General features: G+C 31.2%; 2 protein-coding genes across 4 annotated transcripts; both read right to left on the reverse strand.

The window, feature by feature from the left end:
- Nucleotides 1-40: 40 nt before the first annotated feature.
- LOC122280008 (photosystem I reaction center subunit psaK, chloroplastic-like) lies at nucleotides 41-1,419 on the reverse strand. The gene is made up of 3 exons (XM_043090947.1): nucleotides 1,250-1,419; nucleotides 873-953; nucleotides 41-387 (listed from the first exon to the last, which is right to left on the reverse strand). The coding sequence occupies exons 1-3, from the start codon at nucleotides 1,328-1,330 to the stop codon at nucleotides 160-162; spliced, it is 390 nt and encodes a 129-aa protein (XP_042946881.1). The 5' UTR covers nucleotides 1,331-1,419; the 3' UTR covers nucleotides 41-159.
- A 1,914-nt stretch (nucleotides 1,420-3,333) lies between these two features.
- On the reverse strand, nucleotides 3,334-13,695 carry LOC122279891 (glucan endo-1,3-beta-glucosidase 2-like). 3 transcript variants are annotated; one of them, XM_043090785.1, is made up of 4 exons: nucleotides 13,516-13,695; nucleotides 4,261-4,605; nucleotides 3,992-4,022; nucleotides 3,336-3,718 (listed from the first exon to the last, which is right to left on the reverse strand). In XM_043090785.1, exons 1-4 carry the CDS (start codon nucleotides 13,568-13,570, stop codon nucleotides 3,628-3,630), a joined length of 522 nt encoding a protein of 173 aa, XP_042946719.1. In that variant the 5' UTR covers nucleotides 13,571-13,695; the 3' UTR covers nucleotides 3,336-3,627. The 3 variants fall into 3 exon arrangements, with proteins under 3 accessions (XP_042946720.1, XP_042946719.1, XP_042946718.1); XM_043090784.1 differs by lacking the exon at nucleotides 13,516-13,695 and adding an exon at nucleotides 6,018-6,239 and having other exon boundaries at nucleotides 3,343-3,718; XM_043090786.1 differs by lacking the exons at nucleotides 3,992-4,022; nucleotides 13,516-13,695 and adding an exon at nucleotides 6,018-6,249 and having other exon boundaries at nucleotides 3,334-3,718.
- Nucleotides 13,696-24,062: the final 10,367 nt, after the last annotated feature.

Raw genomic sequence — 24,062 nt, forward strand, 5'->3', positions numbered from 1 at the left:
AAAAGGATAAAAGGGTTCAATTCACCTGTTGTGTCCACAATGAACGATTCAACACCAGCAAACACATTTTTTAAGGAGTTCTTAATCCAAATACACGTTGTAAACAAAGAACAACATAAAGTGATGAGTCAAAAGATGAGAAGATATTTAAAGATAATTTTACAGTGAACCCATGTTTTTAAGGCCAAGAACAACCCCAACCCCAATAATGTGACCAACTGATCCACATGCCAAGGTATCTGCAAGAGTGAAACCAGCTGGGTCACCTGTCTGCAGGCCGGAGTTCCTTGCTTCAAGCTTCAGTCCAGCCGTCGCCTTTCTGTTTGCCGATGGTGCTAACCCAAACCTCCCAGCAAATAGCATCAGACTCGTAGAAACCACCATTATCTGTCCCAGAAATGCACAGACAGATGAGCAATCATCCCTTCATGAAATATAGAAGCAAAAGTTATGTATGCAGAGCAAATAATTTAAAACCTTTAAATGAAGTTTCCAAGTTTTTCTTGAGTTTGTATTCAGACAACCTTTCTTCAAATTGTAGCTTCTTCTTCCAAGTCCACAATTAGAGACTAAGGTACGGATTGAATAGTGAGTTGAGATGAGATGAATTGATATAAAAGTTGAATAAAATATTATTAAAATATTATTTTTTAATATTATTATTGTTTTGAGATTTGAAAAAGTTATAATAATGAGATAAAATATTTTTTATATCCGAGCCAGGCCTTAAAAGCACATTTTCTTGGAAGAGTTGTGCTAATATTTATAGCAGTTGAAGTAACAGATTTTCACATTTACCATCTACAATATGTTTAATGTGTCAATGATGGAGCTTGCAAATGGTTTTTTTCTCTTTCTTTATTGAACCTTACCAAATTTGTGGGTGATCCAATGAAATCACAGCGAGCACCCAAAGCTCCCTTTCCCTTACGCCTCATTGGTTGAATTGCTGCCTGAATAATGGCAACATACTTAGAGACTTTGCATTTGATGAAACAATGTTGGGTGTGTGTGTGTGTGTGTGTGTGTGTGTGTGAGAGAGAGAGAGAGAGAGAGAGAGAGAGAGAGAGAGAGAGAGAGAGAGAGAGAGAGAGCAGAGAGCTTATCATGCGTGTGCTGTACATTTGTCTATACAAGCAAGAACGACATCAAACACACACCCATAATCACACGATGCATCAAAAGCAAGTTTATATTGCAAAAATACAAACTTTGATCTTAGATATGGTAAGGGAAAAGGGAGACAAACCAGGCTTCGGACTGGAGCTGCTGAAATTTGAGGTCTTAGCCCACTATATTGTGGGAGAGAAGTCATCACAGTAGTTGCCATTTTCCTCCAATACCAATGAAAATTTGTTCTTACAATACCCAATATTTCTCCTTCTCTAATTTATCATTTCCTTTGTTCAAAACCGTTATAAACTTGCTGCACTACAGCCACATGAGCAATCTGTGGCTTCAGGATACCATGCTTGGATACACTTAGATACTAGTTGCTGATGTGGCACCATGCCATTGGATTTATCCAATTTCGATAAGGTTTCTGAGTTCCTTCGGAAAGGCCTTGGAAATGCTATTTGTTGAGCTGGAAATGTCCTGTTAAACGGCACCGTCAAAACAAGAACAGATTTCCAAATTCTGGGTCATGTAAGCCAAGCCCATTTTCCATAAAGAGAGGGCCCAAATACACGTTCTTTATCAGGCCTGAAAATTTGAGTTTCTCTCATGATTACTATTTCATCCAGCGGCAGAGGGAATTTTCCGGTAGTGGATTTTTCTCTCTCAAGAGACTGTTTTTTCAAAGCCCCTCTCTCTGTTCTAAAATGATGGCAATTCGGATAATGCTATGAACAGTTTTGAAGCAATTCTCGCATACTCCTTTAAAAAAAAATTAGAACTATTGTCAAAAAAATAATATTACCACGTGGGTTCTCAATGTATCCATTTTTTTTTAAGGAAAAATATAGTTGCAAGTATAATTGTGCACTAATCTGTGTACTAATATGATGTGATTGGTCAAAAAATAGATTTTATTAAAAATAGTATTAATTTAAATTTTAAGTATGAATAAATCAGTATTGGTACATAGATTAGTGCGCGAATGTGCTTGTATGTAATAAAACGCTTTTTTGAAAGGAGGTATATGGAGACTGTAAATATTATTTCTTTTTAATGATTACATCTTTGCTATTTTAAACTTTAATTAAATACAAAACATTCATATCTATTTATAGAAAAATCAGTTTGATTTAATAATTATCAAATCAAATCAAGATAATTGTTTATTTAATATTATCTTCAACTATACTAAATTATTAAATTATTTTTATTATAAAATAAATCTAATATTTCACATAAAAAATTATGAATTTATTTTTAAAAAATTCTATGCGGCACACTGTCATCTCACTCTCACTCATTTTATTATGTAAGACGTGACACATTTATTATTATTGAATAATTTTTTATTAAATAATTTATTTATTATTATAATAAGCATTTCACATCTTATGAACCAGTTCCAAAGATTCTTCATTGATATCTGGTATCTTTGTACCCTTCTGCTGCTTACGAAAAAGCCTTCTAATTGATCCCATCCTTCGTATCGTCTCTACTTTTTTCTCGTGATAAATTCAAGTTCATTCCTTTTCTAAATTTACATTAAAAAAGAAAAACATATTTTTCTTACAAATACCATTGCTACTAGTATGATAAATAAGAAAAATTTTATTTGCAGTCTTGAGTGAGGATTACGTATGCAATTTTATTGATAAATGAAGGTAAAATGAGAAAAAAATATCATTTTAAAAAAGATATTATTGTACTTTTATTTTTTTAAAATATAATTATATAGACTTGCATGAGCAGTCTCCAAATAAAGACTGTATTTGGAGACTGTATATAGACTAACTCGATAAACAATGAAGTCTGTTATTATTTTGGTATGATTTGATTTATAAAATTTTCTCTATTTTGCTAGGCTCAACCCAGTAATTTTCTACCACGAAATAGACTGAGTTGGAAAGAAGAGGTATTATTCACAGAACTAATATATATGTAAAAATTGTTATAGATATAAAGAGATTTAATAAAAAAAAAGCATTACGTCAATTTTATTTTATAATAAAAGTAATTTTACAATCTAACGTACTTATACATAAAGCCACGCGCGTCAGTTTGTGAATATATTTTTATAAAATCTTTTTGTTGTTAAAGCATTTCTCTGTGTAGATGGAAATACATCAGCACGTTGAATGCACAGAGGGAAAAAAAATGAAAATAGTATTAGATCAATTAATTTCACATAAAACAGCTTATGATCATTAAGGGCAGATAAGCTGTGGAATGGTGGAGATTGCCATGAGCATGTGCTGTTAGAGCTACAACTCAGATAAAGCATAACGGAACCAAAGCTTTTTATGGTACTTATGGGAACGACTTAAAAGAAAGCAAACAGATATTTGCTTGATTAGCAATAGATACTTAACCCCACAACAAAGACAGACAGGAATATTAATTTAGCAAACAGCAATCACAAAATCCTTCTCTTTTTAGTACATTCAACAGCTTCATATGACAGAGATTTTACTTTTCCCTAATTACTCAAACCATGGATCAGCTTCCCAACTACAAAAGCATAAGCAGGGCAAGTTTCCACCACAGAGAGCCTGGATTCTTCTTGGACATTAATATTGAAGGTACTGCTGAAGAGACAGATCTGAAATAATAGCAAATTAATATATTAGTTAAATATAGATAATATGTAGTTAAAGAAATCATATTTGCATTATTAGGGTGTGCAAATCCCGCACACTTCCTTTGATCAAGAAAGTGGATAAATCTGGGACCCATATGAAAAAAATTATTTTTTAATAGTAGGTCTCACTTTTTTTCAAGTGGAATATAAGAGACTTGCACACCCTATAATTATATCAAACATTATTCAGTTAGTTAAATGCAGTCTCTCTAGCACATGTATGTTTAAGCATACCCAGGTGTGCTGTAGACACATTTTCCATAACCTGGAAAAGACATCAATGAAACTTTTTAGAATGGTTTCCATGTTTCCACTCCACCAAAGAACACATCTTAAGAAAACAACCTTTTCTTAATATACTTACTTGTTTATGTGTTATAAATCAGTAAGAACATTCTGCAAGTACAAAATATTGCAATCTAAAATGTATTTATATATATATATATATATATATTTATATAAAGATTAAGCTGGGTATAAAGAAGGTAGCGTTCTTAAATTACTTGGATTATTTTTGGTTAAGGCAGCAGTTCCTCCAAAATTGCAAGCAATAGCAGAATTCCCACTCTGTTGGTAATAGTTGTTGAAAGCATAGGATGCATGAGACAAGAGAGTTTCTGGCTCAAAACATTTCCCGCCCTCTTGGATTTCTTTGCAGTCTGCCATCCCCAGTCCACACGCCCAATCTAATGCTTCCTGCAAATTAACTTGAGGGACCCCAGCAAGTGCCACGCACCACGTCGTGCCGTCAAGGAATGTTGTGGTGCCTTCTGGAGGGGACAATATTGTTGTCACTGGAATTCCTGCATCTTTCTTCTGTTGCACTACATGACCTTCTGCTGTCAAAACTAAATGTTTGGTGAAAGGGAAACATATTAGTGATGATAAGCTAGCTATATATCCTTCACAACCCAAATTCATGGAAAAAGTAGGATCATTTTGCAGCATAAGATATTGAATCTCTAGCAATTTCTCAGAAGGGAGAGAAGCCAGGATTTTCTATCTGATGAGGCCAAACTTGGATTCATGGTACTAGTAAAAATAACCAAACATTACCCAAGACAAATTAAAAAATTCCCAATCGAGAACACAGTAACTAATCACCAAGACAGACAAAATTGTTTTGAATGATATTTAAAAACATCATGTCTTTCGAAATACAGTTTCTCTACAAACTACAAAAACATTAAGCTATTGTGTTAAACAGAGATTGCAGCAATTGCATGTGACGTATGGCACATTCGTTCCATCAACTATAGTACCCAAAAATAAAAAAGTACAGAAGACAGACACACAACACTTTAACCAATCTCGTCGATCTCCTCAAGCTTTTTAAATGCTATTAACTGTCCTTGGCATGGGAACCTGGTCAGCCAGGCTTCATAATAAAACCATATTATGAAGCAAAGGTGCACTCGGGAAGCAAAGTGTATATAACTATATATCATCATTACAACCTTTTTCTTTCATATTTTTGCTTTTTCATTTTATCATTTAAATCTATTTCATACAGAAATATTAAACGTTTTGTTGGCAAGCAAGTGTGTTCTGAACTCTTAGAGCAGACCGAAAACAGAAAAACATACGAACGCTGCAATAATTGAAAGATAGAGCTAATTAGAAGATAGGAAAAGAAACGACAATAATTCAATAATCCCGGAGGAGCGAGGACCATGCATGCATGCGTACTTCCACCATAAATTAATCCCACTTTTGCAACCCACTTGAATGTGATAGTACGAACAAACATGACGGTATACTGAATCATTATAAAATTATTGGGCTTGGAGTCTTATTTTCAGCTAGTTAGAGAATAAGAACATTATAACTTACCCGTAACTGGGATTTAAAAATATAAGAATGCTAGCAGCAGGATCAAGACAAGAACATGCTTTAGAGCTAGATCATGAACATGTTATCCACTGTTTTACTGACAATTAAAATAATTAATATTATTACAGAATGTTTCCACTGAGAGTAATATATATATATATGTATGTATGTATGTATGTATGTATGTATGTATGTATGTATGTATATCTGCAAGTGCCTGGTTTTTAACAAGAAAATTAGAATAGGGGAAAAAATGACAGTATAGGAAAAAATTACAGAAACTGAGTTAGTACAGTGCACATACAAGTTACAAAACAAACAAATGCCCACGAATAAGCAAGAAAGGAAGAAAGAAAGAGAGAAAAAACCAGGAAAGAGTGAAAGTTCATATTTTATAGCAAGAAATATATATAGAAAGCATACCCACCCAGATAGCATTCCATCAACAAAAGGTACTGCAAAGCCCACATTTTCTTTGTCATGGTTTGTTTTGCCTGTTCACCCTTCTGCCAAAAAAGCCTTGCAAACCAAAACCAAAACAAAGCGAAGTGTTGATTCCACTCTACCTGTCAATGGACTCTCTCTCTCTCTCTCTCTCTCTCTCAAACACACCTACACACACAATGAAGATGGAGTGAGAGGTACGAGAAAATGGGAGTGGTATATATGCAAGAGCCGAGGAATCAGTGGCTTCTTCAAAAGGAAATTCTCTCCTCTTCCCTTTCTCGAAAGTTCAAGAGGTGTATAATGCATTTGCTACCACCCCCCAAAAAAAGAAGAGTTCCGGACGAATGATGTATGCTTCAGAAGCGAGGCATTACTTTTACAGATTATAAGAGCGGTGGATTCAGTTCTGTATAGACTTTTTAACAGTCGTGTGTTTGCTTTAAGTGTTGGTATTTTGGTACAGAGGTGTGGAAAAAAGATTAAAAATAGAGGACAACTTCAATCAATATACTTGTTGATTGATTCCGATGTCCTACGGATTACAGATGGGGAAGTACATTATATAAACAGATTTAAAAATCACAGTATTAATAGTCATGCTGTCCCAAGATGCAAAATAACAGAGTTTGACTACAATAACAAAAGACTAATAATAGACTTTATTGAAAAACTGCATCATAAATAGACGTTAGCTTCAATACTCCTCCTTGATGCATTGTTCTGACGCTCCCAGTTTGAGCCTCAACATCTGGAATTTGTCTCTTGGAAGTGTCTTTGTGAAAATATCAGCAACTTGTTCTTCGGACTTGCAAAACTTCAACTTCACATCTCCTTTTACGTCTACTTCCCTCAAGTAATGATACTTGATTGCAATACGTTAGTTCTGCTATGAAAGACACAATTTTTTGCCATAGCTATTGCTGATTTGTTATCACAATAAATCACAATTGGTAGTTGCTGTTTTGCACCCATATCTTCAAGAATCTTACTCAGCCAAAAAGCTTGATTTGTAGCTCTAGCAGCAGCCACATACTCTGCTTCAGCTGTGAATTGTACTACAGATCCTTACTTCTTTGATCCCCATGAAAACACACTAGTTTCAAGATTAAAACAATACCCGGTTGTGCTTCTTATATCATCCATAGAACCAGCACAATCACTATCAGTAAAACCAGTCAAAGTTGAATGAGAACTTGGTTTATACCAAATGCTGAAATCCTTTGTGCCTTGAATGTGTCTCAGCACTTTGTTAGTAGCTTCAAAATGGATTTGACTTGGACATTACATGAATCTTGAGAGAAGGTTGGTTGCATACATGATGTCAGGCCGAGTGGAAGCCAAGTAGAGTAAACTTCCAATTAAGCTCCTGCTACATCGGCTTCTTTTGCACCATCTTCCTTCTTCAATTTCTCATTTGCTATTAAAGGAGTGGCTATTGATTTGCATTCAGCCATATTGAACTTGTTGAGCAAATCAAGAGCATATTTCCTTTGTGAAATGAAAATGTCTCATTCTTGATATACTTCCATTCCAAGGAAGTAGTGCATTAGTCTCATGTCACTCGTTTCAAATGTTTTCATCATCTCTTGTTTGAATGATTTAATCATAACCGAATTATTTCCTGTTATAATTAAATCATCAACATAAAGTGAGACAATGAGCAAACTTTCACCTTTGAGTTGGACATAAAGTGTAGCTTCACTAACACTTCTCTTGAAGCCATGATCACAAAAATAACCATCTATTTTGCTATACCAAGCTCAGGATACTTGTTTAAGCCCATAGAGAGCCTTTTTTTAACTTAAATACTTTCCCTTCTTCCTTCGTAAAGCCTTCGGGTTGCTGAACATATACTTCCTCCTTGTGTTTTCTACTTAGAAAAGCTGATTTTACATCAAGTTGTGAGATCTTCCAACTTCTTTGAGCTGTAAGTGCAACTACTCTTCTGATGGTGTCCAACCTAGCTACGGGTGCATAGGTTTCATTGAAATCTATCCCAACATGTTGTGAATAGCCCTTTGCAACTAATTTTGCTTTACACTTATTTAAAGAACCATCTGGTTTGAATTTTGTTTTGTATACCCGCTTAACTCCGATAACATCCTTGTTGCTAGGATATGCAACCGGCTCCCATGTATTGTTTTTCTCAGTCATTCTAATCTTCTCAGTCATTGCATCTAGGGGTGAGATTCGTTCGGTTTGAACCGACCATTTTTGGACCGGACCGAATTGGGTCCAGTCCGGTTCGGTCCAATTTTGGGAGGATCGAATGAGTCCGGTCCGGTCCTGATCTAGAGGTTTTCCAGACCGGACCAGACCAAATGAAAAAAAAAAAACTATAATTTATATAAATAATTTTATAAATTAATTATATAATTTTTAACTAATACTAATATTTATAATTAAATACTAATACTAATATTTATACTAATACTAATAGTCTAATATGGTATTAAAATAAATAATACTAATAGTCTGATATTATAATATACTATAATTATACTTATACTATAGTATATTATAATATTATACAAGTATATTATATATATATACTTGTATAATATTATACTTATACTATTTGTATATTATATACTAATACTAATACAGTTATAGCTAAATCACTACAAGTATAACTATATATATTTAGTATGAATATATTATTATATTCTTTAATGTATAACTATAGTATATAGTACTACTATATATTAATATATTAACATATTATAAGACTTATAGTATAAATTATAATATATAAATTATAATATACTAAATCACTATAACAGTATAACTAATATTAATATATAGCTATACTATTAGTCTACTATTAATACTATTATATAATTATACTTTTCACTATAATTAGTATTAATATATAGCTATACAATATACTTATACAGTTGTACTAATACTATTAGTTTATTATATAGTTTAAGGCTCTTAAGTATAATATAGGCTATATGGCTATAACTAATACTAATATTATTAATATTAATAATGTAGAAAATAGTTATAATAACTGATTGATTCAACATAACTAATATTCTATACTAAATTACTAGTAGTCTAATACAAATACTATTATATAGTTATAGTAATTGTAAATTCATAATAACTAAATCATTATAAGTCTATGACTATATATATTTAGTATCAATGTATTATTATACTATTTAATGTATAACTATTAACTATAATATATAGTACTAGTATATATTAATATATTATAAGAGTTATGGTATAAATTATAATATATCATATATGTATAAATTTATAATGTATTAGTATAGTTAACTTAATATGTAATGTGTTAGCATTAAATCACTATAACTACATAGAGTATTAGTAATAAGAGTATTACAATTATTTAATATAGTATGACATTGAGTATTAATAAAATGTGTGGTGTTTGAAGAGATATAGTAATACTAGTATATTAGTATATTACATATAGTATTACTATTATTATATATAGTTATTAGTTATAGTATTAGTACTAGTGTATTATTAGTTATATTAAATAAGTTAATAACTATTACTAATTTACTATATTCTAATAAACTAATAGTATTAGCATATTACTACTATATATATATATTAATACATATAATAGTATACATATATTAAATATATTACAATATAATTACATAAGTATTAAACAAAATGTTATAGGATTAAAAACAAGAAAAAAGTCAACCATGGACCGGACTGTCCCGACTCTTAGGGAGTTTGATCTGGTCCAAGGTGGAAAAATCCTGGACCGAATAGGTCCGGTCCAGTCCACAAAACCTCCCCGGATCGGACCAAACTCCCCCCTAATTGCATCCACCCAAACTTGTTCTTTAAAGGCTGCTGCATAATTTTCAAGCTCTATGGAAGTGAAGTTACAAGATTCAAAGATCTCATTCGATGCCCTGAATCTTTTTGGAGGAGTCTCGGGTGATGAAGGTACTGAACTTCTAGAGTTGTTGTCACTTCCTGAAACCAAGAATGGTGATGAAGGTTGATCATTAGGAGCTGATGTTTTTAGCCTCTCTTCAACTTGCTCGATAACTAGAACATGAAGAGTTAGATCTGGTTCATGCTTTTCTTCCCATTTCCAGGTTGCATCAAACTGAATATCTCTACTTGTGACCAGCTACTGAGTTTTGAGATTAAAGATCCGGTATCCCTTGGATTGAGAGCTATACCCAGGAAAAATTTCTTTCTTTGACTTTTCTTCGAGTTTGTGCCTCTTTTGTTTAGGTACATGAATGTAACACAAACATCCAATTACTTTGAAGTGATTAACAGTTAGCTTATGTCCACTCCATGCTTCAATTGGAGTCATATCTTTCACTGCCTTTGTGGGGCATCTATTTAGCACATATATTGTTGTATTAACAGCCTTAGCTCAGAATTTTTTTGGAATGCCCTTTGCCATTAGCATGGATGTAACCATCTCCATAACAGTCCTATTCTTCATTTTCGAGGCTCCATTTTGTTGTGGAGTATAGGCAACAATCAGTTGGTGTTCCAACCCTTTTTCTTGGCAAAATTCATCAAACTTACTTGAGTTGAATTCACCCCCTCTATCACTTCTCAATATATTCATCTTTCGACCACTTTGATTTTCAACCAGCAATTTGAAGTTTTTGGAAACACTAAAAGCCTTTAATTTTTCTTTGAGAAAGTAGACCCAATTCATTCTTGAAAAATCATCAATGAAGAGCATAAAGTACCTATTTTGGCTTTGAGAGAGTGTCCTCATGGGACCACACATATCAGTATGCACTAGCTCAAGTACTAATTTTGCTCTCCAAGCTTCTCCTGATGGAAATGGCTACCTATGTTGCTTTCCCATCATACACCCTTCACAAGTAGGCATGTTTTGGTCCATCAGAGGCATATCTCTTATCATGTTCTTCTGATTTAACATCCTTAAGGCATTTAGGTTGTAATGACCAAACCTTTGATGCCAAAGAGTTGTTTCATCAGATCTAGCCATCATTGCTCTTGGGTACTACCAAGTAATGGAAAATTTTCTCTCATTTCCCATTTTAACTTCTGCCACCACTAGGTTGTTTTTCTTCAAATCAAGAATGACATATAGCTCTCCCTCAAAGTGAAGTGAGTAGCCATTTTGCATCATTTTCCCAACACTTAACAAACTCTGATCAAGAGCTAGGAACATGGAGAACATCTTTTATGAATCTAGTCCCTTTCTTGGTTTCCAGGGCAATCGTACCTTTGCCACTTGCCTCCACCAAATCTACATTTCCAAGCTTCACTTTAACACATACAGATTTATTGATTTGAGAAAATAAGCTCTCATCTGGTGTCATATGGTTGCTGCACCCGTTATCTAGAAACTACTCTCTTCTTTACTCGGCTACAACATGACAAGTATAGAACAATTGCTCTTCCTTGTCCTCGGTGAAATTTGCTTGCTGATTTTTGTTCTTGAACCGGCAATCTTTCTCCTAATGCCCAAATTTCTTGCAATTTGAGCATTGTGACTTGCCCCGGTTATAACAATCTATCTCCAAATGATCAGTCTTCTTGCAAACACCATAAGGTGAAAATTCTCCCTTTTTCTTTTAAAAATTTTCTCCTCCTTTTGTTGTGCTCTTAAACTTTTTCTTGAAATCCTTTTGCTTTTGATTCTTTAGACTAACTTTGTGTTGCCCAGATTACTAACATAAGATGGGGGTGAATTGGATTGTATTTAAAAAATTAAAAATTAAAAATCAAATACACAATATAAAATATAAATAAAATACTAAACAACAATAAATATAAAGAGTAAGGGTAAAAGAGTAGCAAATTCAGTATGTTAGCAAGGTTCGGCCCCACTGCTTACGCCCTCGCCTCAATCTATCCCCTGAGAATCCCCAAATTTACTATTTAACCTCATTCAGGTGAAGATAGAAACCTATTATACCTTTGAACAACGCGGCCACAAAGGATCTGTATAAAACATCATCTACACTTACAATCACCTAACACGTGGTGATTCAATTATTCACTGTGAAAAATATCTTCTACACTTACAAAGGTTATACACACCATTTTACTGATACAAGAGCTGATAGTTGGTAAGTTATCAAAAAACACTCCTCAATTAGTGAAATAAGAACAATACAACGCAAGCTATATCTCTCTGAACAAGTGTTAAGGCTCAATGCTTAGAGAAAAGAAAATGAAAGCTTTGAATGAATGTTGTATGCTCTTAGTGTTGTGAATTTGAAGCCCTCAATTGATCTATTTATAGGCATATAAGACTTTGTATTCAAATTTAAAAAGATTCACACGTCAAAGACAACATCATTCACTTTTCAAAAATTTCAAACCTAATATTTTTACTTTTTGCATATGACAAAAGGAATATTATTTAATTTTTAAATTTTTCAAACAAAATTATTTACCTTTTGTATAAGTCAAAAAAAATATCAATCACTTTTAAAAATATTCAAATAAAGTATATACATATGAAAGATGACAATGAGTCATCTTTAATAATAAAACCAATCTCATCGATCTCCTCAAGCTTTTTAAATGCTATTAACTGTCCTTGGCATGGGAACCTGGTCAGCGAGGCTTCATAATAAAACCATATTATGAAGCGAAGGTGCACTCAGGAAGCAAAGTGTATATAACTATATATCATCCTTACAACCTTTTTCTTTCATATTTTTTTTCATTTTACCATAATCTATTTCATACAGAAATATTAAACATTTTGTTGGCAAGCAAGAATGTTCTGAAGAGCATTGGGGTCTTAGAGCAGACCGAAAACACAGAAAAACATACGAACGCTGCAATTAGAAGAGAGGAAAAGAAACGACAATAATTCAATAATCCCGGAGGAGGGCCGGGAGGACCATGCATGCATGCGTACTTCCACCATAAATTAATCCCACTTTTGCAACCCACTTGAATGTGATAGTACGAACAAACATGACGGTATACTGAATCATTTTTAGTACGTAAATCGTAAAAGATAAGAAAAATATAAAATTATTGGGCTTGGAGTTTTATTTTCAGCTAGTTAGAGAATAAGAACATTATAATTTACCCGTAACTGGGATTTAAAAATACAAGAATGCTAGCAGCAGGATCAAGACAAGAACATGCTTTAGAGCTAGATCATGAACATGTTATCCACTTTTTTACTGACAATTAAAATAATTAATATTATTACAGAATGTTTCCACTGAGAGTAATATATCTATATATATATATATATATATTTATATGTATGTATGTATATATGTATGTATATCTGCAAGTGCCTGGTTTTTAACAAGAAGATTAGAATAGGGAGGAAATGACAGTATAGGAAAAAAATTACGAAACTGAGTCATGAGTACAGTGCACATTCAAGTTACGAAACAAAAAATGCCCACGAATAAGCAAGAACGGAAGAAAGAAAGAAAGAAAAAACCAGGAAAGAGTGAAAGTTCATATTTTATAGCAAGAAATATAGAAAGCATACCCACCCAGATAGCATTCCATCAACAAAAGGTACTGCAAAGCCCACATTTTCTTTGTCATGGTTTGTTTACCTGTTCACCCTTCTGCCAAAAAAGCCTTGCAAACCAAAACTAAAACAAAGCAAAAGTGTTGATTCCACTCTACCTGTCAATGGACTCTCTCTCTCTCTCTCTCTCTCACCTACACACACACAATGAAGATGGAGTGAGAAGTATGAGAAAATGGGAGTGGTATATATGCAAGAGCCGAGGAATCAGTAGCTTCTTCAAAAGGAAATTCTCTCCTTTTCCCTTTCTCGAAAGTTCAAGAGGTGTATAATGTATTTGCTCCCACCCCCCAAAAAAAGAAGAGTTCCGGACGAATGATGTATGCTTCAGAAGCGAGGCATTACCTTTACAGATTATAAGAACGGTGGATTCCGTTCTGTATAGACTTTTTAACAGTCGTGTGTTTGCTTTAAGAAGTCGGCAGGCAGTGCCTAGCAACTGAATTTCTCGCGTTATGTTGACCTATTCACCTCCTGAAATTCTCATAGGTTTGCTTGAATTATAAGAGGCCATTTTGGTCAATCTACTTTTTCAGAAAAAGTAAACACAGAACGAGTTCTAATCCGAGTTATCGATCGACAAACTGAGTCAACAGACCATAGATTACTGTCTTAATTAATAAACAAAAACGATGTATTCATATTTTGGGCCAACGTCTACACTTGCCACCAGCCCAAAAATTACTTTATCCACCAGCCCAAAATTATTATTGGACTGATTTATTTGGGCCAGATTAAACAGATTCTGACTTGGATTTAAACAAGCTAGCTGCGTGCAGTTGTGCACATCAAAATTGATCTCAATTTATCAAAACAATATATTTCGCATTTTTAAATCAGAAATTCTATTTGATGTCATTTTTACATATTTCACTAATATAATTGGCAGTATTATTTTTTTTATACAAAAACTTTATATGTAGTCACTAATGACAGAATCAATCATATCAATAGAGTGCATAAAAAATATACAAAAATGATTGTATAGAACAGAAGTTCTTAAATTATAAATTTTTGAATTTACATCTCAATCCATAAAAGTGATAAATTGAAGAGTCAAACTAATAAAAAGTGACATATTATATATATAAATATTTATAATTTATTTATATATATATTTTTTTGATGTCGCGATTGCGTCATATATATCATCTATTTTGTAGCAATCTTAATTGTTTTTTTTTTTAATACAAGCAATGTTAATTGTTAAAATCAACATAAATGTAAAGTATTTTTAATAGTTAGATGATATATTAATATAATGTAGTATTGAGAGTAAACTATTGTAAAATTTATGAGAAGTCGAGAATGAAAATTTTATATTTTTTTTCTCCTAATTTATTGGTTAAGCGTACTAGCTAGCTAATATGGACCCAAAAATGAAAAAACATGTCACTATATATATATATATATATATGCTTGTTTACTAACAAGCATATATATATATATATCATGCTTGAGAGAGCCATTCTACTCATCATTTTTATACCATATACTACATGACTTGATTTTTTATTTTTATTTTTATTTTTTTCTAAATTAAAGTAATTCTTCTACTTATCATTCATATACTACATATTTACTAAGAAAAAAAATTATGTGTGATGTGTGATGTAGAAATGATAGGCAGAATTTTTTTATGAGTACTGTTAGTATGTAAATGCCATATAATTATTTTAAAAAATAATAAAATTTACTATTAAAAATTAAATTTATTTTTATCTAAATTTTATATATATATTTTTAAAAGTGATCATTGTACGACACCTACTTCGCGTATCATTCCTCTTTTTTGTTATATACATCTGGCATGCATGTATACTTTTGATTCACGTGATGAATGTCCACGATTAATACCAATTATTGCATCCAGTACGTACGTCACGATCGACAGCCATATATCTTTGAACTGTACGCACTTTATTATTTTGGTGTTACTTATTTGTAAAAGAGCTTTACGTAGTACCACTGATGCAGCGTTAAAACTGAAAGAAGACATTGGAAGGAAAGGGATGAAGCTACGTATAACATAGAAAATTCTTCTTGTTATCCTAATATTTTATACATTATATTTATTTTAATTATTTTTTATTTTTTCTATAATAAATATATAGTGTGTAGATGATAAATAGAATAATTTAATTAGTTTAATAAGAATAAAATAAAATAAAAAATAAAAAAATAAAAAATATTATTTTAATATATAAAATATGTGGTGTGGGATGATGTGTAGCATTTCTCTATATAACATAGATCAGTAGTTTGTAGTTGCTATCGGCCAGTTTATCATATAAAACACTAGCTGATACTCACATGACATGCAGCGCGACGTCTTCACTTCAAAATTGAATATATATTATCACGATCGGCTTTATTAATAATGAGAAATGATATTTATAGTAATAAATTGTATAAGTATTATACATTTTTTTTAAATAGTAAGCAACTAAGAGATAATTCATATAAAAATATTAATTTTTTCATAATAGCTAGAGTACTCAATTATTTTTTTAAAAGGAATACGCAATGCTTGCACAACCTATGACTGTATCTAATATATTATTTAAATCAATTAATTAACTTTTCAATCGGGGTTGGAATAGGGTTTATAATATTTAGGCTGTATTTGGTAGCATTTCACTACGATTAACAAACATTTTACTATTATTCACTATTTTTTTATAATTACTATTTATTACTTTTTTAATTATTATTCACAAATTATTGAAATAATCTCAATATCATCTAAACGCAGGCTTAAATAATCTTATCATGATCATGATCATGACCAAATTGATTAATGGGATTAATTTTCTCGATCCCTAGCTAGCACAAGAAAGTAACTTGTTGCAACGAAATTAAACTAAGTTCATAAAACAAGATGATCGATGAATTCATAGGTATTGCATGTAAAAAGGGTCGATGTCGTTCGATTCTTTGCAATAACTTCAACTTATAGAAATTTGTGATGATTAATGATTAATTAATGTTTGACCAGATCGATCGATTTGGTCTCATCATGTGTTTTACAATACTAGTACTGCATATATATATATATATATATTTGTATACAAAATGATCATAATGAGCACAAGTAGATGCACTTTGAGAGAGTTGGGGGAACATCAAACGTGCAAATTTTTATGCATGCATGGTCCTAATTAAGGTGCTAGCTAGGAATATTAACTCGATCGGATTCCACAATCCCAAATTAAATTTTCTATTTTTGGGTTGTACGTACGTTCTTGATCATACAGTCTTTATATTGTATTGAACATCAAACGTTCCGTTTGTCGGTATCATCTTCTTCTTTTTTTCTTTTTTCTTCTTTTTTATTTTTATTTTTTTTTTCTTTCTAATTTTCCTTATTATTATATATACTTTCTTGAAATTACAACTTTCTTTAACTGGGTACCTTCGATTTTTAGTGCTCAACTCTCAAGACTTGTGGCCAAGATCTTTTAGATCATAAGGATATTGATTTCCAAATGGGATAATTGAGTTCGAACCCCCCACCCCGGCCCCGTATCAAAAAAGAAAAATCTCCCCTGACTTGTCGCATATTCAGATCAGGGTCTCATAATCTTTCTGTATCAGTTCCTAAAGTACTATTTCTTGCATTTAATTAAGCAGAAAGGATACGTATATGGTAATTATCATCAAATATACAAATACAGATCCAAGTTTAGGATGACACAAAGCATATCATTTACATTAACCAAAGTATCATGCATGTGAACTGTAAACATTGCTGCCCGTGAGTTCTAAGCCATAGACGCATGTTCCCAAGGAAAGAAATTATAAAAAGACAACGGCATCTATGTCATGTACTGGACCTACGAGAATTATATTGACGAGCTCCTGAAATTTGAATTTGCCGTACGTATTCCCCTTGTTCAAACCAGATGAGTTGGAGATATCTTGAAAATCTTTGTGGAAGAAGCTTTTTGAAAGAAGAATACACGTTTTGGGACATACGTACGTACAGCTCCTCCTCTAATCTCAGTGCTTAATTCCTTAAAATGATCAAAGCTGGTTGCTTTTTCTATTGGCAAGTAGAGTTTAGGGTTATTAATTATATATAATTAATGTTTCGTACGTATTATATATTAATATTAAATTTCTAGGCACTTCCTGATGGGACAGAGCGGCACATGAGAACATGCCAAACGTTGAAAGTGGATGACAAAGTGATCAGTTCAACTTTTGGTCCACAATATCCTCTTAATTGGGATTAGCAGTTTGAAAGCTACTGATTTGCTTGTCTGATTATTGCCTAATTCACGAAAACCTATGGTTTAGAATTTTGGGCCCTGCCCTACCTTATATATATATATATATAGTTCTTCAAAAATCCAATCCACAGATGGATCATCTTGTCTATATATAAATGCCACAGTATCTAAGACAATTATTGGTTTCTCTAGCTGGCCATTAATGTCAGCAGCATTTGAACTAGTTTTCCCTAATATCATTCCATTCTTTTTGGTTCTGTAACATGGGTCGACCTAGCTCAGAAATGCCACAAGTTAATTATAAACTCCAAAAAAAAAAGGCAGAATTCCAGCATTTAAACGCAAAGAAATTAAGATGATCATCACCTCTGATCTGATATCTCTGTAGTTTGGTTTCCCAGCTCTTGCTAGCTACTTTCGTCACCAGGCATGGTGGTTGTGTTCATCAATCATGTGGGTAAATAGTAGGACTACCGGTTTGATTGTAGTCGAGTTTGTCATGGAGCGAATGCACTAATTAACGTCATTAAGCAAAGACTCTTAAATATGGGAGTTTGGCTTCTTCTTTCAGAGAAGTGCAACTGCTCCCATGAACAGACAAACCCACTTGCTGCACTTTTTGCTTGCCTTTCCCACGACACCTTATTTACATCTAAAATTATCATGGGGCCTTTGCATGCATCAATTTTCTCTCCGTATTCATCCCGGCCCAGAAGCATGAAAATGAGCGAGGAACAATCCAAAAATCACGTAGGCTTTTAGAGAATTGTTCCTTTCAGATGGGACCCGAGACGCGAGCGTACGTTTTCCCTCGATCAGCTCCCACCACTGTTGCTCCCAACTCTCCCTTCGCTCCCAATCGTGTTGATTGATGGATCATGCAGGCACTGTTTTAGTATATATAAGTCTAAAGACGTGACTACTTCTTGTTGGGTAGATTAATGCTTTCCAAAAGTACTATTAATTTAATTCATGGTGCTTAAGTATTAAGTCATTGCTTAATTTCTTAGTCCTTTCTCGTTCTACTATTTTTCTGTTTTGTGGGATGGCTAAGTACCCATCCATGACCACCTACTCAAACTTCAAACCAGTATTCTTATACACCTGATGAAGATAAGAGACAAAAATTAGCATATTTTATGTATGTATGGATGCATGCATGCAAATAGTAGTGATCAGAGCTAGCAAGGGCAACTCCTCTTTCTGAATTTTTTTTTTTCTTTTGTTTGGTTTTTTGGGTGTAATCTGAGCTAGGGTAGGCAACTTGAATGATATATATGTACATCTCTATCTGTGGTAGGTAAATTGGAGTTGGTGTCCTAAAATTTTTTCCTTTGCATATTATATTGGAAAATTCTTTTTGTGATCCTCACACTTCACACACCACATTTATTCTTTTTTTTTTTTCATTTTTTCTATAATAAATATGTAGTATGTAGATGATAAATAGAATAATTTAATTAGTTTAATAAGAATAAAATGAAATAAAAAATAAAAAAAATAAAAAATAATATTTTAATATATAAAATGTGTAATGTAGGATGTTGTGTAGCATTTCTCTATTGTATTTACCCATTGTAATAAATTTTATTCCTAATTTGAAATTATTAATTAAGTAGGTCGAGATGGAGAATGATGAAATACTCTCAATATATATATATATATATTTATAAGAAATAGACTTTATTTTATGGATCGTTCTACAGCCACCATTGAGGGCTCCCGCTTGGCTGAGAAATTGTTTCTTTTTAGTTTTTTTTTCATATCATTTTTTAATATTTTTAAACATTTTGAAAAAAATAAAAAAATTCATAATAATATTAAACAAAATTTTTTTAATCATTAAGAAAAAGAAAAAATAAATAAAACTACCGCTCCCAGCGGGGGATCTAGTATTTTCCTTATTTTATTTATGAAATTGAAATTACAGTTGTGATTGATAAATATAAGAAAAAAATTTAGATTATAAGTTAAACTATTCATCTGTTGGAACTTTTTCACACACAAATTTCTATAGCGGATATTATTTTAACTACTATAAATCCTTTACTGACTAACCTTTTGATATATAAGACTTCGTAAAAGCAGATAAATCTGTCCCGATTTGTTAGAGATTTAACACTATAAAAATATAGGTAATCATTCCCAACCTCCAAATAAGAAGAGGTATCCAATTATTGGGATGCATGTTAGTACTAAAATTTATGAACCTTTAATAATATATTATTCTTTAATATTAAAATAAGAGTACCACATTAATTTATATATTTCTGGCTATTAGAATTTATACAGTTGGCCGGGTGAATTCTTTTACCTTGCTAGCTGGCTATAACCTCAATTATTGGGCTTCCATTTAATTTCGCTCCGGTCAATTCTCGTTCCTACTCATATATATTTCTTTCGACAATGACGTTAGGGTGATTATTAAAAGCGTCTATTAAATATGTATATTAATATAAATAAGTTTTTTTTATTATATATTTTTTTCTTTAAGCATTTTTTAAACATCTTTAACTATTAAAAAAATAAAAAAAAAAATAAAAAATTCACTAATATTCATTTTCTTAACTATTAAAAAAATTAAAATATATTGGTGGACATATTTAGCAGTCATACTATCATTTTTCTATTTTTTTTGACAAATGATATTTACAGTCATAGAGTGTGTAAATATCGCACAATTTTTTTAACAAAAATAAATAAATATGGAATCTACAAGGAAAAAAATTAATTTTTTAATAATAGACTCTACTCTTTTTAAGGGTGAGATTCAGTCGGTCCGGACAGGAGAAACTGACAGACCGGCCATTTTTGGACTAGACCCTGTCCAATCCAATTTTTATAGACCAAATGAATTTGGTCCGGTCCCGGTCTAGAGGTTTTTTGTCCCGAACCGGACCGAATGAAAAAATATATATATTTTTTTATTTATATATATTATTTATATAAATAATTGTGTATAATTAATTATTAATATATCATAATATTACATAAGTATTATATTCTTTAATGTATAACTATAATATATAGTACTAGTATATATCAATATATTATAAGCGTTATAGTATAAATTATAGTATATGTATAAAGTTATAATAGTATTAGTATAGTTAAATCAATATGTTAGTATTAAATTACTATAACTACATCGAGTATTATTTAATATAGTATTACCAATTTATCACTAACATATAATATATTAATAATACTACTAATATAGTTACTAGTTATAGTGTTGGTACTAAGTCTATAACTATTAACTATATATATTTAGATCAATGTATTATTATATTTTTTAATATATAATTATAATATGTAGCATTAGTATATATTAATAATTATATAATTTATTATGTAATTTTTTTAATAAATCAATTAATTCTAATTTAATATTTTAAATAAAATTTTTTTATTAATTTATTTTAAAAAATAAAAGTTAGATCGAATGGATCGGATTGGTTCCGTTCTTAAGAATATTTGGTCTCTTAATTTTTTTTCAAAATGATTATATAGCACTTGCCCAATCTACTGTAGATAATAATCTTCATTTCTTTTAAGCAGTTACTGTAGACATTATTAAGAAGAAAATCAATCATTTTCTTGTCTGGTAGTCCCCAGCATGGACATATAATAATAAAGCATAAGAATATTGGTTTTAAATATATATTTTTTTAGCAGTAAAATGTTTCCCACGCTCTACGTACGCAATAAATCCCAGGAAAAAGATTAAAAAAAAAAAAAAAAAAAACCAGTGGATCGGAATCCAAATTACATGAAAAGAGCAGTGATTATGTCACAGCAGGAGACCTTCAACGCGCGTGCGGCTGCGAGTTAACGTGTCATGATCCATAAAAGGCTATGTATATAGATGATACTTTTAACTGTCAAGAATTTACATATTTTGTCTTAATTAAAACAGTAGATTTTGGATCATGCAAAAAAAATTAACGAACGACCCTCGGAAAATACGTATATTAATTAGGCATCCTTTGAACGGTCAGATGAGGTAATTTAAAATAATTTGTTAATAATAATAAAATTATATATAAAAAATAATATATTAAATAATTTGAGTTAAGATATTTTATAAAATTTTATGAAATAAAAGAAAAAAAGTTAAACACAAATATAATAAAATTAAAAATATTCTTAGAATATAATTTTTTTAATATAATTTTTATTTTAAGATTTGAAAAAATTGAATTTTTTTTTTAAGTTTGAAAAAGTTATAAGGATTAAATGAAAAAATTAAAAAGTTGAAATTAAAAAATATTCTATTTGTAATGTTTGGATACTGATATGAGATAGATGTGAGACTATTACTATCCAAATTAGACTTTTTTTTTTTTTTAAAAATAAAGATGACAGTATCTTAATTTTATTAATAGGTATCACTTTTGGTGGAGGAATACCGTGTTTATAATTAAAACACCTGGGAGTTACAGATAATCATAAAATCCCAACCTAGGTATTAAAAATAGTATTACATTCAGTCTAAACATTACACCAAGATTTGAACAGCCTATATTAACGACAGAGTAAAATCATAATAAGACATAACAAAACAAACAAATAAATCTACTCACATACCGAAACAAACAACCCAGTTAAGCTAAAGACATGACAAAATAAGAGGAGGTAAATTTGTAAGAAGTTGCTATCTATGTCGAATAAAGTGTAACCCAACTTGGTCGAACAGCTCCCAAGATGTCTTTCGGAGACTATGTTTATTTGCAAAGAAAATGTCATTAGCATTAGTTCCCAACTTGGCTAATCTGTCAGCTATGTGATTCGTTTTCCTGTAAGAATGAGATCCTCATCACTAGCGAGCTAGTCTTCAACTTAACCTCATGTTAATATGTGTGACTCTTCCAAGGGACTTGGTCATGATCATACTCCCACCACTTGACCACCAGCTTAGAATTAGTTTCAACTTTGATATGCGTAATATTCCTCTATACACAAAAGTTAAGACCATTCGAGAGAACCCTGATCTCAACATTATTATTGGAGCTTATGTAATAAAATCTTACAAAAGCAAAAATCATGTGGCCATCCGTGTTTCTAAGGATACCTCCGCCTCTGCTTCTTTAAGGATTCCCGAGACTACTTCCATCAACATTAAGTTTAGCATATCCCTGAGTTAGTCGCATCCATTTCAAAATTCAAGCCGTCTTTTGCTTGATAGCCATTTTCATTAAGTCAAGTTGTTTCAAAACCGCACCTTGTGAACATTTCAAAATCTTCATATCCTCTTCTCAATTCATGGTTAAAAGTAAAAAAGAAAAAAAGAAAGAAGTTAGTATTCGTTATCCATTAATGATCTAAGTGGAGTATTATATATATTAACAGCACGTAATTATAGTGTAAAAAATAAGTGATTTTACGTCAACTTGGCTCAACTGAAATGTGAGAACGAAAGATCCTAACCTAAGAAAAAAAAATACTACATTAAAGCATATATAATTTTATAATCGAACGTATTACATTAAAATATATCAAGTTTATGAATTGAGAAATGATATTTATAATTTTAGAATATATCAGCTCCACATACACTCTTTAAAAAAATGAATAAATCTGAAACCTACATGAAAAAATTATTTTTTAATAATAAATTCTATTTTTTTCAAATAAAATATGCAAAATTTATATACTCTAAAACTGAATCTAACATTACTATTAAGAATTTAATTTTGTAATTTTTTTATTGGCAAAGTATTTTAAAAAATGACAGTGCTAGGGCCACTTATAGTGGGTCTCGACAATGCCCACCCATAAGGCCAGTTTTTTTTTAATGTATTTTCTTAACCTCTTTAAATATTTTTGAAAAAAATTATGATATTACTTAAAAATACATACTTAAACACTAAAGAAAAAAACACTCTATGAGAGAATGAGAAAATCTATAGGTGATTTTAACATTATTCTTTAAAAATTAAGTCCATATCTAATTTATAATATTTTTTTATTAGTAAAGTACTCTAAATTAGGATAATGTTAGAGCCACCGATAGTAGGTCTCAACTCTCAACAATGCCTATCAATAAGGCCATTTCTCTCTCTTTTTTTGTTTTTTTGTTTTTTTTTAAAGTAATTTTTTAACCTTCTTAAATATTTTGGAAAAAATAATTTATGATATTATTTAAAAATACTTAATTACTAAAAAAAAATCGAAACTTAGAAAATCTATGGGTGACTTTAACATTATTCTCTATAAAATAAGTCCAAGCGCCAAGCTTAAATATACCTCAACCACCTTTTTCTCTTTT

Source organism: Carya illinoinensis, chromosome 10, assembly GCF_018687715.1.
Source record: "Carya illinoinensis cultivar Pawnee chromosome 10, C.illinoinensisPawnee_v1, whole genome shotgun sequence".
Classification (NCBI taxonomy): domain Eukaryota; kingdom Viridiplantae; phylum Streptophyta; class Magnoliopsida; order Fagales; family Juglandaceae; genus Carya; species Carya illinoinensis.

Excerpts from the sequence above, each read along its gene's own strand:
- LOC122280008 (XM_043090947.1), bottom strand. The coding sequence starts at position 1,330 with ATGGCAACTACTGTGATGACTTCTCTCCCACAATATAGTGGGCTAAGA. Across the intron at positions 954-1,249 it reads CAGCTCCAGTCCGAAGCCTG|GCAGCAATTCAACCAATGAG; the intron begins GTTTGTCTCCCT and ends GCCATTATTCAG. Across the intron at positions 388-872 it reads TTGGATCACCCACAAATTTG|ATAATGGTGGTTTCTACGAG; the intron begins GTAAGGTTCAAT and ends TTTCTGGGACAG.
- LOC122279891 (XM_043090785.1), bottom strand. The coding sequence starts at position 13,570 with ATGACAAAGAAAATGTGGGCTTTGCAGTACCTTTTGTTGATGGAATGC. Across the intron at positions 4,023-4,260 it reads CTTAACCAAAAATAATCCAA|GTTATGGAAAATGTGTCTAC; the intron begins GTAATTTAAGAA and ends TGTCTTTTCCAG. Across the intron at positions 3,719-3,991 it reads TGTGTCTACAGCACACCTGG|ATCTGTCTCTTCAGCAGTAC; the intron begins GTATGCTTAAAC and ends CTATTATTTCAG.